Source organism: Oratosquilla oratoria, chromosome 6 (assembly GCF_046742065.1).
Source record: "Oratosquilla oratoria isolate Oo_2021 chromosome 6, ASM4674206v1, whole genome shotgun sequence".
Classification (NCBI taxonomy): Eukaryota; Metazoa; Arthropoda; class Malacostraca; order Stomatopoda; family Squillidae; genus Oratosquilla; species Oratosquilla oratoria.
This window is the reverse complement of record NC_134782.1, coordinates 36,964,897-36,982,801: the sequence shown is the minus strand read 5'-3', so window position 1 is coordinate 36,982,801 and position 17,905 is coordinate 36,964,897. Positions and strand designations below refer to the sequence as shown.

General features: G+C 41.9%; 1 protein-coding gene across 2 annotated transcripts in view; it reads left to right on the top strand.

Annotated features, from left to right (window-relative positions):
* Cka (Connector of kinase to AP-1) overlaps positions 1–17,905 on the top strand; it is a 57,446-nt gene that overhangs the window by 39,267 nt on the left and 274 nt on the right. For both annotated transcript variants that reach the window (XM_076186695.1, XM_076186694.1), the window contains exons 10-14: positions 982–1,151; positions 2,648–2,815; positions 3,860–4,029; positions 15,254–15,419; positions 16,329–17,905. The exon at positions 16,329–17,905 is cut by the window's right edge and continues 274 nt beyond it. In XM_076186695.1, coding sequence (XP_076042810.1) covers positions 982–1,151; positions 2,648–2,815; positions 3,860–4,029; positions 15,254–15,419; positions 16,329–16,498 — 844 coding nt within the window. In that variant the 3' untranslated portion in view covers positions 16,499–17,905. The remainder of the gene's footprint in view (positions 1–981; positions 1,152–2,647; positions 2,816–3,859; positions 4,030–15,253; positions 15,420–16,328) is intronic.

Below are 17,905 nucleotides of genomic sequence, written 5' to 3'. Positions count from 1 at the left end.
TTTGAAGAAAAGTATGATGGGCATGAATTTGTTAGTTTTGGAAAGAGGGGTTTGTTGAATGTAGATAGGTGTATGGGTGAGTGACAAATGTGAGCATCGAGAGGGGTTGAGGAATTGGTTTGTCTTTGAGGCAGGGAGGACTGTATTTTGGGTGTTCATGGACCTGGGGAAAATGTATGACAAGGTTGATAAAGAGTTATTATGGAGTATGTAAGTATTTATAATAGGAGGAATTTTATTAAAGATAATTGAAAGATTTTACTCGATGGATTTGTAGATTTAGGTAGAAGTGTTTGTTTTGTGAACTTCGTTTTTTTATGGATGTAGGTCTTCTGCAGGAAAGACCAAGTACAATGGATTGATTGATTTGATGGATGTGTTGTTGGGTTAATGGAGGTAGGATGTCAATATTAAGTAGTCTGGTGCTGGAATTGATTTCTTGTCCTGTAAGGGCTGTGCATGTGATATGAAGAGTGATTGGTTTTGGTTTTTGTATAGAATTGTATGCTGGTACTGTATGGGTAGGATTTGGTTTTTGTACGTAAGGCCTTACTTTGTTTTGTCTGTGTTGTTTATTTGTGTTTATTTACTTGATATCATTATTATTTTTATTGTCCAAATCTGTGGAAACATAGTTCTAGTGTGTTTCTTATTATGAGCTGTCTCATGAGTGTTTCTCTTGTACAGATTTTGTGCTTGCAACTAATGTATTCATTTTATGGATGCACTTATATACATACACCTCCTGTATATGGAGGAAGAGGCTATTTGGTATAATGTGTGTTTTGATTTTGTGATCGTCTTTGTAACGGAGAAAGGGCCTTAATGTGTATATGTAAGTAAACAAGGTGATTAACCAATGGACTAACCATTTGACCAGAAGAATAGTAATTTTATTTTAGATTTAGCTTAACAACATTAGTGAGTTAATATCTGCTGAAGCTAGTATGTGTACTGTACTTACACAGATCTTACTTCCAGGTCAGCCTCCCTTGATGTGGAGCCAGTATACACTTTCCGGGGCCACATTGGTCCTGTGCTGAGTCTAACTATGAACACAGAGGGCAAGAAATGTTTCTCGGGAGGTATAGATAATACCATACGGGTTTGGAATGTGCCCTCATCAGATATAGATCCATACAATTACTATGGTGAGTTGTTATTACATATTGTTACTTTGTATCCATGTGTAAATATTGCCAACTTGCATATTGTGGCCAGTGACACTTTATTTAACAGAAGTAAACAATGAAAAACTTACCTTACCTTGAGTGCTGGCAGGGAGGCTTTATCAAAGAATACTGGGATAACTTTAGGCATATGTAAAGAATGAGTGATGAAAAATTAGCAAAAAAGAGAGTGGAAGGCACAGGTGGATGGAGTGAGCATGAGGGGAAGACTGAGAATAAAGTGGACAGATAGGGTGAAGGGTGCTCTGGGAACTATGAGAATATCTGTAGAGCAGGGAAGAGAGAAGAGCTAATGTAAGTGGAGAATGTTTTTGAATGGATGATAAATTGATGGAACTCAAAGGGATTTCTTCCAATGTGTTATGTAATCTTGAGTGGCTTGTGGGTTGGGGTGGGGTAATCTTGTAATAAAATAGTTGGGGGCGAACCAGCTTTACCTGTTGGGCATTACTGTGGAGGTGGTGTGCCTTGTTGCATTGTTTCTGATCTGAGCAGTGTGTGTATGACAGGGATAAGCCTTTATTCTTGAAGAGCTAAAAATAGAAAGGAGAACAAATGGGTGTGGAATGTGATGAGAAGTGTGTGTGTGTGTGTGCCTTGGCTGGCCACCCCCTTTATAAGTGGGAAATAATGAGTATAGGATGGAAGGAAGTTGAAGTGTTGTGAGTCAATGAACAATATTGGGCATGTTCTGGAGATCAGGCTCATTGGAGTGGAGGTTGGGACCTAAGTCTAATGAACCATTCTGGTACTGATCAGATTTCATTTTCTTGACTGGAGTCCTATACCTTTTTGGTGTGTTCAGGCCTTCCTCCATTGTCTTGGTGTTGTTCCTTGAAAGCATGGCTCATTGAGACTAGAGCAATGGTTCTTAACCTTTTTCAGTGCCCATACCCCTTGATATAACTACAATGTAAATGTATGAAAAGGGTTAGTGATACAAAACTTGCTAAGAAATTATTAGATATATTCAGTTACTGAAGAAAGGTACTTTTTTATTTAAAAATAAAAATGTCACTTAGTAGGATACAATGAATGCACATTGTTTTCTCATGGTAAATATATAGTAACATTGCACTGGCTATCATGTCTCGCACCCCCAGGGGGGGGTCGCCGATTTAATGAAGTGGCCTTGCTGTGGATGTGCTGTGTCTTGTGACACTGCTTCTGACCCAGGGCAGTGGACAAGGTGCAGGGAAGACCCGTCATCCAGGAGGTACTCAGATAAGAGGGAGGGTGGAGGGGTGTGGAGTGTATTCAGGGATGGAATGGGTGGAAATGATTTTATGCCTTTCCCTTTTTGGCTACCTCCCTTGTATGGGGGAAAAAGCCTTGGTATATGTATGTATGTATGTATGATTATCATGTGATCTTAGTGTTTGTCAGGCATAAGCTTAAATAGAATTAATGTTAGCTGTTGATAACTTTTTCCTGTTATGTATTTGATTTCCTTGCAGACCCACGGGTATTGGAAGGGACACTACAAGGCCACACAGACTCTGTTTGGGGTCTGGTGTACCATCCTCAGACACACAATCTTCTCTCTTGTGGTGCTGATTCCACTGTCAGACTTTGGTCACCAGATGCAGTCTCTCCATTACTTTCCACCTTTGCCCTTGAGAAGGGTAAGTTAATATTTATTTTACTTGTTTATAGAATGTGCATTGACTTGACCATCCTCTTTATTTGGGGTGAGGGCTATTGGTATGGATGCATGTGTGCGAGGGATCAATGATAGGTACTGGCTTGTGGTGGTCCTGCAAGATGAACAATGGAGTTACCTATTTTCAAATTTCATGAACCCTCTCACCCTCACCTCCATCAAGAGGCACAGCCCTGAGGGAATGACTCTCAGTCTCTGAATTGGCCCATGATCTCTCTTTCAACTTAACGTTTGCAATAAGAGTCAAATATTTGTGTGCACATCAGGTTGCCTGTTGTACGACAGTGCATCAAAATACTTGCATCACAAAATATAAAGTTACAGCTGTTATACTCATTCTCTTTCACCCTGAATAAATATATTGTCACAGAAAACATGATCAAGCTTGTTCACAGAATACAGGGGTCACTCAGCTACACCTACAAAATAAATATAACCAGGAAGCCGATGCCAGCATCCTTGAACAGCCCACTAATGGCTCATGATACAAACATAGGCATCATTGTATTCAAGAGGTTAAGTTGTATTTCTTAAATCTTAATACACATGAAAGAGTTGACAAATGGTGACTGCTCCCTTCCTCCTATTACTTTCATCCAATGACACAGAAACAGTTTTACAACATTCCAAAGTTTCTTTCTAGAGAGATCGGTAGGAGAACCAGTGGACCATTGCCAGCCACAGTGTGGCTGTTGGTTTTCCACTCAGTGAAACTCTAGAACCACAGATTTAAATATTTGTTATTTAGTGAGCATTTAGTATTTTTTGGGATGGTGTATGCTTTGACTCCCTCCCCAGAAAAGGGAAATGGCCATAATGTATATGTACGTATTATTAGTAGAGTGGTAGACATTGCAAGAGTGATAACTCGCAGGTAACCTTGAGTAAATGCTAGAAGATTGAGTGAATGATTGCATATATGATTATTTTTTATGAATGGAGTAGTAGAGTCCTGTTCCATAAAAAATATATATGTTTATATAATTTATAACTTTTCTTGTTTCAGATGGAACTCCAACCTCAGTCGATTTTGTTTACGAGACTAGGAATCAGTTTGTATGTAGTTTTGATACTGCAAACTGTGTCATCTTTGATCTAGAAACTGGAAAGCCTGTGATAAGACTTGACACAGAACCTGACCAGTCGGGCAATTCAGTCAATAGACAGATCAACAGGGTGAGTAAAGGGAATCTTCCTCTTTCTCTCATCTCTCATCTTCTCTTCCTCTATGTATACATATATATATATATATATCTTCACACACCATCTTTGCACACTTTGTGACTCCCTCCTTGAACCATCCCCATTCCTCCTCCACTCCTAGCTCCACTCTATCCTTCACTCCCTCCCACTCCTCTCTCAGCTTCTTCTTGTACTCCTCCTTTTCATTTTCATTTAAGTTCACTCTAAGCACCTCCCTACCTTTTGTCCTTTTCCTCTTTTTCCATCTATCGTCCACTCTCAACTTACCTTCCACCAAAAAATTATTTGATATTCCCCCACTCTCTCCCCTTAGCATATGTACATCCTTAACATCTTCCTATTATACTCCTATGTACCACTACATAGTTCGTTAATGCTCTATCTACCACCCTTCCATCCACCACCCTCTCCCATGTGTACTTATGCTTGACTTTCTTCCTAAACACTGTATTTGCTATCATCAACTCTCTAGACACATCAACTCTCCACTATGATTCTTTCTTGGAACTCCACATTTCCCAACCCCTCCATCAATTGGTTCATTTCCTACCCTACCATTAAGGTCTCCTAATACTACTACATTGATGTTCCTCCCTAATCCTTCTATGCACTCATTTAAGTCTATCCAGAAAGCCTCCCTTTCTTCTACACTCTTCTCACTACCAGGCCCATATGCACTTACAAAAACCCACATCTCCTTTCCGAGTTTCACCTTTATCCACATTATCCTTGAAGAAACCTCCTTCCACTCCACTACACGTTTACCTATCTCTTCACTTACCAGTATAGCCACCCCTTCTCTCCCTCTCCCTCTCTTCACTCCTGAGAACCTCCCATCTACACTCCCAAACTCACACTCGCCCTTCCCTCTCAACTTGGTTTCACTCAAAGCCAGCACATCCACCTTTCTTCTCACAAACATACTACCTATCTCTTCCCTTCTACTCTCATCTGTACCACATCCACGCACATTAAAAGACCCAAAGCTTATTAAGGTGCTGGTTGGACATTAAAAGACCCAAACCTTAGGGTGCTGGTTGGAAAACTCCTAGACCCCATTATGCCTTTACTTTTTTTAGGAATGTCCCCTGTGGGGCTACAGGGAGAAGGATGCCTGGTCCCAATCCCCGTCCCGTTTTTCTTCCCTCTTATGATCCAAGTGGGAATACTTGGTGGCAGCATTCTTTTCCCCCCATCACAGGGTAGGCGAAACAAGGAAATGAAATTCAGAGAAATGGTACAGGACAGCAACAAGGGGTTGGGGGACAGCATAACGGAGGGACAATAGTAGTATAATAAAAGTTTCATCATTTCTCTGTGAGCAGAGTGCTCCTCTATCACAGACACAATGATGTGTGGCTCTGGTCCATAGGGGCGCCCCATATAGACCCTAAAGTATCAACTGCATGCAATTTTGCCATAACATGCAGCCAATACCCCAGACAGGGTGTGTGGAACAAGAAGGACAGGAGGAAATAGAAGGAAGGGTAGTGAATGGTGGGATGAGGAAACAAAGAAGGTTGTAGAAGAGAAGAAGCGAGCTTTCATAGATTGGTTACAAAATAGGACGAGGGAGTCATATGAGAGGTACAAAGAAAAGAGAAGAGAAGTAAAGCACAAGGTAAAGGAGGCAAAGAGGAGAGCAGATGTGAAATGGGGTAAGAGTATGACAGAAAATTTTGAAATTGATAAAAAGATGTTTTGGAAAGAAATTAAAAAAGGAAGAGGAGGTGAATCAAGTAGAGAAGAAAAGGTAAAATGTGCAGATGGAGAGATGATAATGGAAGAGAAGGCAATAAAGGGAAGATGGGCAGAGTATTTTAGGGAGTTGCCAAATGTGAAGGAGGTTAGGGAGGGAAAGATAGTTGCAGTGGGAAGTGCTACGAAAATGACTGTGATGAGTGAGGAAAATGGAGGAGAAATAAGGAAGGATGAAGTGAAGGCAGCTGTTAAGATGATGAAAGCAGGTAAGGCACTTGGTCTGGATGGATGCCATGCAGAATGTCTAAAAAAAAAAAAGGAGGTACAGTGATGGTGGACTGGCTGGTGAGGTTATTTAATGTTTGTTGGAGATAGGGTTGAGTGCCGGAGGACTGGAGGAGTGCCTGTATAGTTCCACTTTACAAGGGAAAAGGGGACACGTGTGAGTGCAGTAGTTTCAGAGGGATTAGCTTGTTGAGTGTAATTGGGAAGGCTTATGGGAGGATCTTGATTGAGAGGATTAGGAGAGGAACAGAGGGAGTAATTGGTGAAGAACAGTGTGGATTTAGGACAGGTAGAGGTTGCGTAGATCAGATTTTTGTGGAAAGGCAGATATGTGAGAAAGCAATAGGAAAAGGTAAGGATATTTTTTGGGCTTTTATGGATCTGGAAAAGGCTTATGACAGGGTAGACAGAAATGCACTGTGGGAGGTTTTGCAGATATACAGGATAGGAGGAAAGCTTCTAGGAGCTGTCAAGAGATTTTACGAGAGTAGTAGAGCTGGTGTCAGGATTAGAAATGGAGAGAGTGAGTGGTTCGAGGTAAAGGTGGGACTTCGTCAGGGATGTGTTATGTCACCCTGGCTGTTCAACTTATACATGGATGGGGTAGTGCGAGAGGTAAATGCAAGGGTGGTGGGTCAGGGATTGGAGATGGTTAAAGAAAATGGAGAAAAATGGGAGGTGAGCCAGCTGTTGTTTGCGGACGACACTGCGCTTGTAGCAGGATCAGAGGAGGGATTGATGAAGTTGGTGACAGAGTTTGGGACATTGTGTAAAAGAAGAAAGTTGAAGATAAATGTGGGTAAAAGTAAGGCGATGAGATGTACAAGGGGTGAAAGTGGCAGCAGACTGGAAGTGAGCATTAAGGGAGAGCGACTGGAGGAAGTAGATAATTTTAGATACTTGAGTGCAAATGTGGCTGGAAAGGGAGGAGTGGAGATGAAGGTAGAATGTAGGGTTGAGAGAAGGGAGTAAATGTCTTGGTGGATTAAATAGTGTAATGAGGAATAGACATTTGGGAATGGAGGCTAAGAGGAGATTGTATGAAGGAGTGATTGTGCCAACAGCACTGTATGGGGCAGAAACATGGAATATAAGAGAGGAAGGGAGAAGGAGTTTGAATGTGTTTGAGATGAGGTGTCTGAGAAGTTTGATGGGGGCTACTAGGCTGGATAGAGTGAGAAATGAGGAAGTGAGGAGAACAGGGGTGGTAAGGGAGCTGGGAGATAAGGTGGATGAAAGAGTATTAGGATGGTTTGGACACATGGAAAGAATGAGTGAAGAAAGACTAGTAAAAGAGGTATGGAAGGCAGATGTGGAGGGGGTGACCTAGGATGAGATGGATGGATGGGGTGAAAGAGGCTTTGGGGAAGAGGGGAATGTCTGTTGAGGAAGGATGGGAGAGGACAGAAGACGGGTGAATGGAGAATGGTTGTATATGGATGATGTTGTGAATGGGTGGGGAGATGGGGGGGTGAGTTAGTATGTGTGAGATAAATTTGACGCAGCCTGAAGGGATTTCTCCCCGTCTTCTCCTTTTCTGGATGAGGGGACTGAGAGGGGGAGATGACGCCGATTTAATAAAGCGGCCTTGCTGTGGATGTGCTGTGTCTCGTGACACTGCCTCTGACCTAGGACAGTGAGTGAGATGCAGGGATGACCCATCATCCAGGGGGTGCCAAGATAAGAGGGAAAGTAGAGGGTGGAAGGGAGTGGAGTGTATTAGGGAATGGTTTTTATGCCTTTTTCTTTTTTGCCATCTCCCTTGTAAGGGAGAAAAAGGCTTTGGTATATGTATGTATGTATGTTATTGTGGCAGAGTAGCATGCAGTTGATACTTTAGGGTCTATATGGGGCACCCCTATGGACCAGAGCCACACATCATTTTCTCTGTGATAGAGGAAAACTCTGTTCATAGAGAAATGATGACACTTTTATACTACGACTGTCCCTCCGTTATGCTGTCCCCCAACCCCTTGCTACTGTCCTGTACCATTTCTCTGAATATTCATTTCCTTGTTTTGCCTACCCTGTGGTGGGGGAATAGAATGCTACCACCAAGTCTTTCCACTTGAGTCATAAGAGGTGACAAAAAAATGGGACAAGGGATGGGATTAGGAGTCCTACTACCTATAGCCCCAAAGGAGACATTCCTTAAAAAAAATAAAGGCATAAGAGGGTCTGGGAGTTTTACAACCAGTACCCTAAGGTTTGGGTCTATTAATGTGCGTGGATATGGTACAGATGAGAGTAAAGGGGAAGAGATAAACAGTATGTTTGCGAGAAGAAAGATAGATGTACTGGCTTTGAGTGAAACTAAAATGAAAGGGAAGAGCGAGTGTGAGATTGGGAGTGTAGTTGGGAGGTACTCAGGAGTGAAGAGGGAGAGAAGGGGTGGCTATACTAGTAAGTGAAGAGATAAGTAAGTGTGTAGTGGAGTGGAAGGAGGTTTCATCAAGGTTGATGTGGATGAAGGTGAAGCTGGGAAGGGAGATGTGGGTTTTTGTAAGAGCAAATGGGCCTGGTAGTGAGAAGAGCATAGAGGAAAGGGAGGCTTTTTGGGTAGATATAAACGAGTGCATAGAGGGATTAGGAAGAAATGTCAATGTAGTTGTATTGGGAGACCTTAACCTCTTCACTCTGGGGCACATCACACGTCTGGCAGCATTAGCTGCCCGACGTGCGATGTTGTGTCATAATAATCGCATTATAAAAAATAAAGTCGGTGTTCAATCGTTCGTTCTCTTTCACCCGTGTATTTTGATAACCATAGAAAATTGATGAAGCCAGTTTAGAGAGAATGGAGATTACGTAGGTACGACTACAATAAATATAATCAAGATTGCGCGATCTTTTGATTTCAAAAGTCCATCACTCATCAACAAGCTATATAAATCATTAGTTTGTCCACATTTGGAATAAGCTGTTTCCGTATGGTCACCAAATCTCATTAAAGGCATTGACAGACTGGAAAAAGTACAACGGCAAGCCACAAAACTGATTCCAAATATCAGAAATAAATCGTATGAAAATCGACTAAAACACATGAATCTGTTTTCCCTAAAAAAGCGTAGACTCAGAGGTGACTTGATACAGGTCTTTAAGATTTTAAAGGGAATTGACATCAAAAGTGAAAACAAATTCACATTGAATGAGAATCAGACAAGAAACAATGGTCTCAAACTGTCCAGAAATAGATTCAATTTGGAAGTGGGTAGAAACAACTTTGCCAACCGTGTAGTTAATGAATGGAATAAACTTCCTGCACAGGTAGTGCAATGTAGTTCAGTTCGAAGCTTTAAGAATCATTTAGATAAATACCTAAGTAAGATGCTGTAATGATTATGATTTATCTTATATTATTTGTTTTTGTTTTGTTATCTTTTGTCTGTCTGATTTTCATTTATTATTAGTTATATGTAAATTTATTATTATTTACTATTTGCCTGTTTGTTTATTATTTAACTATACCTATGCATGTGTTTATGTATTTTATTTGTTATTTACATTATTATAGTTTTTATTTATTATTTTATTATTAATATGATTTTTTTTTCCGCATCCGACCTAGATATGGATCAAAAGGTCTCCTGTCGGTATGCTCCGCCTTTGTAATCCTTTGTAATGCCGACGTCGGCATCATCGAGTACCCACTTGCTCCTCATGCCGCCTACGTAGGCGTCACCGTATGGAAGTGGTTAACCCCTTCCATACGGTGCCGCACACGTAGGCGTCATGGGGAGCGAGTGTATTCGCGAGGCTGCCATATCGGCGTCTTGATTATATTTATTGTAGTCGCCCCTGTGTTTTTACATTCTCTCAAATGTGCCCTGAATCCCATTCTCTGTGGTATTCAAAATTCGCGGGTGAAAGAGAGAACGATCGATATAAGCGGTGACTATATTTTATGATGCGAGTATTATTACGACACGTCGTACGGCTGGCATTGGCTGCTGCCACTGAGATCTAAGTCCATGACGCCTACGTGTGCGGCACCGTATGGAAGGGGTTAATGCTAGGGTAGGAAACGAACCAATAGACGGAGTGATTGGTGGAGATGCGTCTTGAAAGAGAGTTGATGATAGCAAATACAGTGTTTAGGAAGAAAGTCAAGCATAAGTACACATAGGAGAGGGTGGTGGATGGAAGGGTGGCAGATAGAGCATTAATGGACTATATAGTGGTGATAAGAGTATGGTAGGAAGAGTTAAGGATGTACATGTTCTAAGGAGAGTGGGGGAATATCAGATCATTTTCTGGTGGAAGGTAAATTGGGAGTGGAGAATTGATGGAGAAAGAGGAAAAGGGCAGAAGGTAGGGAGGTACTTAGAGTGAACTGCTTAAATGAGAAAAAAAAGGAGAATGAGTATAAAAAGCTGAAAGAGGAGTGGGAGGGAGTGAAGGATAGAGACTAGGAGTGGAGGAGGAATGGGGATGGTTCAAGGTGGGAGTCATAAGGTGTGCAAAGATGGTGTGTAGAACAAGGAGGGCAGGGGGAAATAGAAGGAAGGGTAGTGAGTGGTGGGATGAGGAAGCAAAGAAGGGTGTAGAAGAGAAGAAACAAGCATTCATAGATTGGCTACAAATTAGGACAAGGGAATCATATGAGAGGTACAAAGTAAAGAGAAGGGAAGTTAAGCATAAGATTAAGGAAGCAAAGAGGAGAGCAGATGTGAAATGGGGTAAGAGTATGACAGAAAATTTTGTAAGTAATAAAAATATATTTTGGAAAGAAATTAAAAGAGGAAGAGGAGGCAAATCAGGTAGAGAAGAAAAGGTAAAAGGTGCAGATGGAGAGATAATAATGGAAGAGAAGGCAGTGAGAGGAAGATGGGCAGAGTATTTTAGGGAGTTGCTAAATGTAAAGGATAGGAAGGGAAAGGTAGTTGCATTGGAAGATGAGAGTTATGATTGAGGAAAATGAAGGAGAAATAGGAAAAGATGAAGTGAAAGCAGCTGTTAAGATGATGAGAGCAGGTAAGGCACCTGGGTTGGATTGATGCTATGCAGAATGTCTGAAGAAAGGAGGTACAGTTATGGTGGGTGGACTGGCTGGTGAGGTTATTTGATGTTTGCGAGAGGGTAGAGTGCCGGAGGACCGGAGGAGTGCCTGTATAGTTCTGCTTTACTAGGGAAAGGGGTACAAGTGTGAGTGTAGTAGTTTTAGAGGGATCAGCTTGTTGAGTGTAGTTGGGAAAGCTTATAGGAGGGTCTTGATGGAGAAGATTAGGAGTGGAACAAAGGGAGTAATTGGTGAGGAACAGTGTGGTTTTAGGACAGGTAGGGGTTGTGTAGATCAGATTTTTGTGGTAAGACAGATATGTGAGAAAGCCATAGGAAAAGGTAAGGTTTTTTGGGCTTTTATGGATCTGGAAAAGGCTTACAACAGGGTGGACAGGAAGGCATTGTGGGAGGTACTGCAGATATGAGATAGGAGGAAAGCTGTTAAGAGCAGTCAAGAGTTTTTACGAGAGTAGTAGAGCTTGTGTTAGGATTAGAAATGGAGAGAGTGAATGGTTTGAGGTAAAGGTGGGACTTCGTCAGGGATGTGTTATGTCGCCCTGGCTGTTCAGTCTATACATTGATGGGGTGGTGCGAGAGGTAAATGAAAGGGTAGTGGGTCAGGGATTGGAGATGGTTAAAGAAAATGGAGAAAAGTGGGAAATAAGCCAGTTGTTGTTTGCTGGTGACACTGCACTTGTAGCAGGATCAGAGGAGGGATTGATGAAGTTAGTGACAGAGTTTGAGAAGGTGTGTGAAAGAAAGAAGCTGAAGATCAATCTGGGCAAAAGTAAGGTGATGACATGTACAAGGGGAGAGAGTGATAGCAGGCTGGAAGTGAGTATTAAGGGTGAGAGACTGGAGGAAGTAGATAGTTTTAGATACTTGGGAGTGAATGTGGCAGGAAAGGGAGGAGTGGGGATGGAGGTAGAATGTAGATTGAGAGAAGGGAGTAAATGCCTTGGTGGATTAAAAATGTAATGAGAAATAGACATCTGGGAATGTATCCAAGAGGGGGTTATATGAAGGAGTGATTGTGCCAACAGCACTGTATGGGGCAGAAACATGGAACATAAGAGAGGAAGAGCAAAGGAGTTTGAATGTGTTTGAGATGAAATGTCTGAGAAGTATGATAGGGGTTACTAGGCTGGATAGAGTGAGAAATGAAGAGGTGAAGAGGAGAATAGTGGTGGAAAGAGAGCTGGGAGATAGGGTTGTTGAAAGAGTATTAGGATGGTATGGACACATGGAAAGAATGAGTGAAGAAAGATTAGTAAAAGAGGTGTGGAAGGTGGAGGTGGAAGGAGTGAATATGAGGGGGCGACCTAGGATGAGATGGATGGATGGGGTGAAAGGGGCATTACAAAAGAGAGGAATGTCTGTTAAGGAAGGATGGAAGAGGACAGAAGATAGGGATGAATGGAGAAGGGTTGTGTATGGATGATGCTGTGATGCATGAGGGGGAGTGGGTGGGGGATGGGGGGTGAGGAAGTGTATGAGAAAAAATTTGATGCAGCCCGAAGGGATTTCTCCTCGTCTTCTGTTTTTCTGCATGAGGGGATGGAGAGCGGGGGTCGCCGAAGTTATGAAGCGGCCTTGCTGTAGATGTGCTGTGTCTTGCAACACTGCTTCTGACCCAGGGCAGTGGACAGGATGCAGGGATGACCCGTCATCCAGGAAGTGCCAAGATAAGAGGGAGGGTGGAGGGAAGTGGAATATATAGGGAATGGAATAGGCGGGAGTGGTTTCTATGCCTTTTTCTTTTTGGCTATCCTCTGTGTAAGGGGGAAAAAGCCTTTGGTATATGTATGTATGATATATATATATATATACACACATACATTTTAACAACCACAGTGCACTTTAATTCAAAGCCATCAACATCGGGAGACCCAATGGAGGCCACATGCAGAAATTGAAATGCGGTACTGCCAAGGACTCAAACCCAGCAACCACATGACAAGTGTCGTAGTAACTTACCAACTACACTATCAAAAAATCTCTCTTTATAACATAGTTGGTAAGTTACTATGACACTTATCATGTGGTTGCCGGGTTCGAGTCCTTGGCAGTACCGCATTTCAATTGCTGCATGTGACCTACATTGGGTCTCCTGATGTTGATGGCTTAGAATTAAAGTGCATTGTGGTTATTAAAATGTATCTCTAATCACTGGGACCCATTCAGTGTTGTATACATGTGTGTGTGTGTATATATATATATATATATATATATATATATATATATATATATATATATAGATATATTTCCTTTTATTCTTTCCCGACATGGGAAAGGCAATAGAATGGGTGTGTTCCACAGCTCAGCCACCCTCTTTATAAGGGGTAAATGACATTCACTACATATATTTTCATGTTGATGCCAAATTATTTTTTCGGCTAACTCATTAAAAAAAGAAGTGTTGGACTTGCAAGTGTTTAGAGGTCATATGTAGCAGGGAAGGGAAAAGTGTGGGTGGATGTGAATTAATTATAGGATAAGTGAACCATGTGAGGGGAGAATGAAAAAGAAATGTCTTGAGAAATAGATCTATCTGTATACTAGGGGATTTTTCCCTCGTAAAAGGGAGGTAGCCAACTCACTGCCATCTTCTCCCCTTATACACCTCATCTTACTTCATTTACCTTCAACTTTCTTCTATTGCATACCTTCCCAGACCCCTTCATTAACTCCCTTAATCACTCCTCTGACTCTGCCAAGCATAGGGTCATCAACAAATAACAAGTGGCTCACCTCCCACTTTTCTCTATTTTCTTTAACCATCTCCAGTCTCCTGCCCATTACCCTCACCTTTACCTCCAGCACCACCCCATCCATGTACACATTGAACAGCCATGGCAATATGACACATCCTTGTCGCAGTCCCACCTTTACTTCAAACCACTCGCTCTCTCCAGTTCCAATTTTAACATGGGCTCTACTATTCTTGTAAAAATTCATGACTGCCCTTAACAGCTTTCCCCCAATCCCATATATCTGCAAAATCTCCCACAGCGTCTTTCTGTCTACCCTGTCATAAGCATTTTCCAAATCCATAAAATCCCCAAAAAACATCCTTACCATTTGCGAAAACTTTTTCATATATCTGCCATACCACAAAAATCAGATTCATGCATTCCCTAATTTTCATAAACCCACACTGTTCCTCACCAATCCCTCTGTTCCACTCCTAAGCCTCTCACCTAAAACCCTCCCATATGTCTACATTCAACAAACTGATCCCTCTGAAACTACTAGACTCACATTTGTCCCCTTTTCCCTTCTCAAGTGGAACTATACAGACACTCCCCCAGTCCTCTGGCACTCTATCCTCCCTTAGGCACACATTAAACAACCTCACTAGCCAGTCCACTATTACTGTTCCTCCATTCTTCAGACACTCCATAGGACACCTATCTAACCCAGGTACCTTACCTGCTGTCATAATTTTCAAAACTACTTCCACCTCATCTTTTATTATTTCTCCTCCATTCCTCTCCCATCACTGTCATTTTCTTAGCATATCTCACTGCTATTACCAATTCCTTCCTATCCTCCTCCACATTCAACAGTTCTCTAAAATACTCTTTCCACTTTTCCCATGCCACCTCTTCTGTCAACATCTCTCCATCTGTACCTTTTACTATTTCTTCTTTTATTTGACTTGCCTCCCCATCCTCTGTTAACTTCCTTCCAAAACATCTTTTTATTGCTTTAAAAAATTTCTGTCATACTCCTCCCCCATTTTATCTGGATACCTAGATACCTAGGGATTAATGTAGACTGTATGAGGAGTGGTTATGCCCACATCACTGTATGGAGTAAAAACTTTGAAGGAGACAAAGGATTATTCTAAACACATTTGAGATTAGGTGGTTAAGAACTCTAATGCAGGTTATGAATATGTTATTTGTAGATAGAAATATGGAGGCAATGCAGAGAGTAGGGTTGAAAAGGGGGCTGGTTGGTAAGGTTTATCAAAAGAATGCTGGAGTGGTTTTGGCTTATTGAAAGAACAAATGAGGAAAGACTAACAAAAGATATGTGGAAAGCAGAGGTGAATGGAGTAAACTTAAGGGGAAGACCAAGAATAAAGGGGTAAATTATTGGCAACAGAATATAAGACAATACAAATACAATTCTATATTTTTGTGGAATCTAGTAGCATAGGTATAAAATATATTAAGTTCACTTGACCACTTTCTCTCCGCAGGTTGTATCACACCCGACTCTGCCCCTCACTATAACAGGTCATGAAGACCGACACATTCGATTCTGGGACAACAATACCGGGCGGCTGGTGCAGTCCATGGTAGCACATCTCGACTCGGTTACCTCACTTGCTGTCGACCCTAATGGACTCTACCTTCTCTCAGGGAGTATGTGAATTCTTAGGACCTTGGTTATGATATGTGTGTGGAATGGATGGTGTAAAGATGGAAAGTGTGTATATCAGGAGTGAGTGGATCTTGTATACAAACAGTGCTACTACGGACCAGCAATACCTGAATGTGGTGATTGGGTCAGATGGACTGTAGATAGAATCATCTCCCTACTGACCTTTATAATGTTTTTTAATGTCCTTGCATATCTGGAGGTGCAGCCATGAAGGATTGGTACATGGTCTCTACACTGGGCCCAATATCTCTCATCAGTCTCACACTAAAAAAATGTAAACAACAATTCAGTATTTCAACCCAGAGGACTATTGCTGTGTGCTGTGGGGTTGGCTTGCTTTCCATTTCCATTTACCCTCATTCACCAACTTCAAAATTCTGCCTAGCACACACTCCTATATATATGTTGAACAACAATGGTGATATTGTGCAACCCCAGTACAGCCCCACCTTCACCCCAAAACACTCTTCATTCCTTACCCTCACACAAGCTCTTGTACTCATGTAAAAAAATTTAAACTGCCCCTGGCAGATTTCCCAATCCCATACATCCACAACACATTCCTTAAAGTTTCTTTTCAATCCTGTCATACACCATCTCCAGCTCAATGAAAGCCCAAAAGACATCGTTACCCATTGGCAAAACTTTTTGAATACCTTGCTCATAAAACTTGATCTGCAAATCCACGCCCTTTTCTAAATCACACAAATACAGCACAGATATATCCAATATTTCTTCAAAGAGATATATGGGAAGGCCCAGGCACCATAGGGAGACTATAGGGGCTATGGGTTTTCAGTTAGTTGCCTCTTAAGGTAATAGGTATTATTTTCTATTTTTACAGAAAAGATGTTAACATGTCTTATGACTGAATACTTCTTTGTTGACAGGTCATGACTGCAGCATTCGATTGTGGCAACTTGACAGCAAACAGTGTGTGCAGGAGATCACAGCTCACCGTAAGAAGTTCGATGAAAGTATATTTGATGTTGCGTTCCACCCCACCAAACCCTTCATTGCCAGTGCTGGTGCTGATGCCCTATCCAAGGTGTTCGTTTGATCCCTGTGGCAGCTGGCCTAGGGTCGGGTCTGGCACCATGCTCTGCTGCCGTCTACTATGGTGCCACTATGTTGGCGTCAAGACTGACACCAGCGCACTCCACCAGCGACAGAAATCCACCAGTTGGCTTTCACATGCATGGAGTGTGTGGCGTGTAAACATCCTCTGCTGTTTACCAGCTTCAACATCTCATAGAACAAATGTGTGGTACAAGTTTCATAAACCTCCAAATTTGTTTTAGAATATTTTGAACTGTGTTGCTAAACAAGAGAAAAAAAATTATGCATGGAAATAATTCTGAAGGCATTAAGTGAGTGGATGAAATATACGTAGTGGGTAAATACTTCAAAGTAACCTGAAGGCGAAAAGATGAAACAAAAATCCCAAAAAGCAAGTGAAGTGATGAATGTACGACACCAGATGCTTTGCTTGACAACTCTGCAAAGGTGCCAGGTGTGCAAGATATGGCACAGTAAGCAGGTTGGCCAGTGCCATCCAGCAGTATGGGGAGGTCATTCTTCATGAGGGAGGAGGAGGAGGAGAAGGAGGAAGAAGAAGAGGAAGAGGAGGGAGGGCCATAGCAGTGCAGGAATGTACAAAAGGCTTCAGCAGAGTGGTTGAAGAAGACAGGGTGACGCATAAACAGGGTCATTAGCGGCACTACAATGGTGTGGTGAACATGAATGTGGCCTTGAGTTGGGTGGAACATGAAGCAGGCAGCAGTTGGATTGAAGCTCTAGGACTAGTCTACAGGGGGTAACAAACTCTTGCCCTCGCTCTGCAAAACACTCACTAGCCAACCTGCTTCCTGATGTAGCATTATTTTAATCTAATATTTATCTGTACATATGACTATTGATCACATTCTCCCATGCTCATGATATGCATACCATTCATTCACTTGTGACCTGTCAACCCCCATTCCTTTGACTTTTCTGTTTTCATTTTCTTTTTCCCAAGTCTTTACCTTTCACTGCCATTCTTCCACATTTATTTCTGTGATTAACTGCTCATTTCCCTCTCTTACTTTCCATTGTACCCAGCATCATCAAAGTGAGTGTATCCTATCCCGCATGTTAGTATTTGTTGTCGACCCCACGAGGAAACATTTCCATCGAAAAATGACTTGAGTTGGCCACAACAGGTGTAGAAAAGTGTCATCATGTTGCCATCCGGTTGTCACCACTCACCACTTGTTGAGATTGGTGACCAAGGAATCGGATAGTGGGATTTTTTTCTTGCCTGTACCTAAATGCAAATCTAAGGATTGTCAAGTTGGCTTTTCCCAGTGTGATGAATTACCCGACGACATCATAGGAGGGGGACAGGGTTCCCTTTGCTTTTGTGATGCAATACAGCAACACATTTCGTGTCATCTATTTTAGTATCAGTTGAGAAGGACAACAC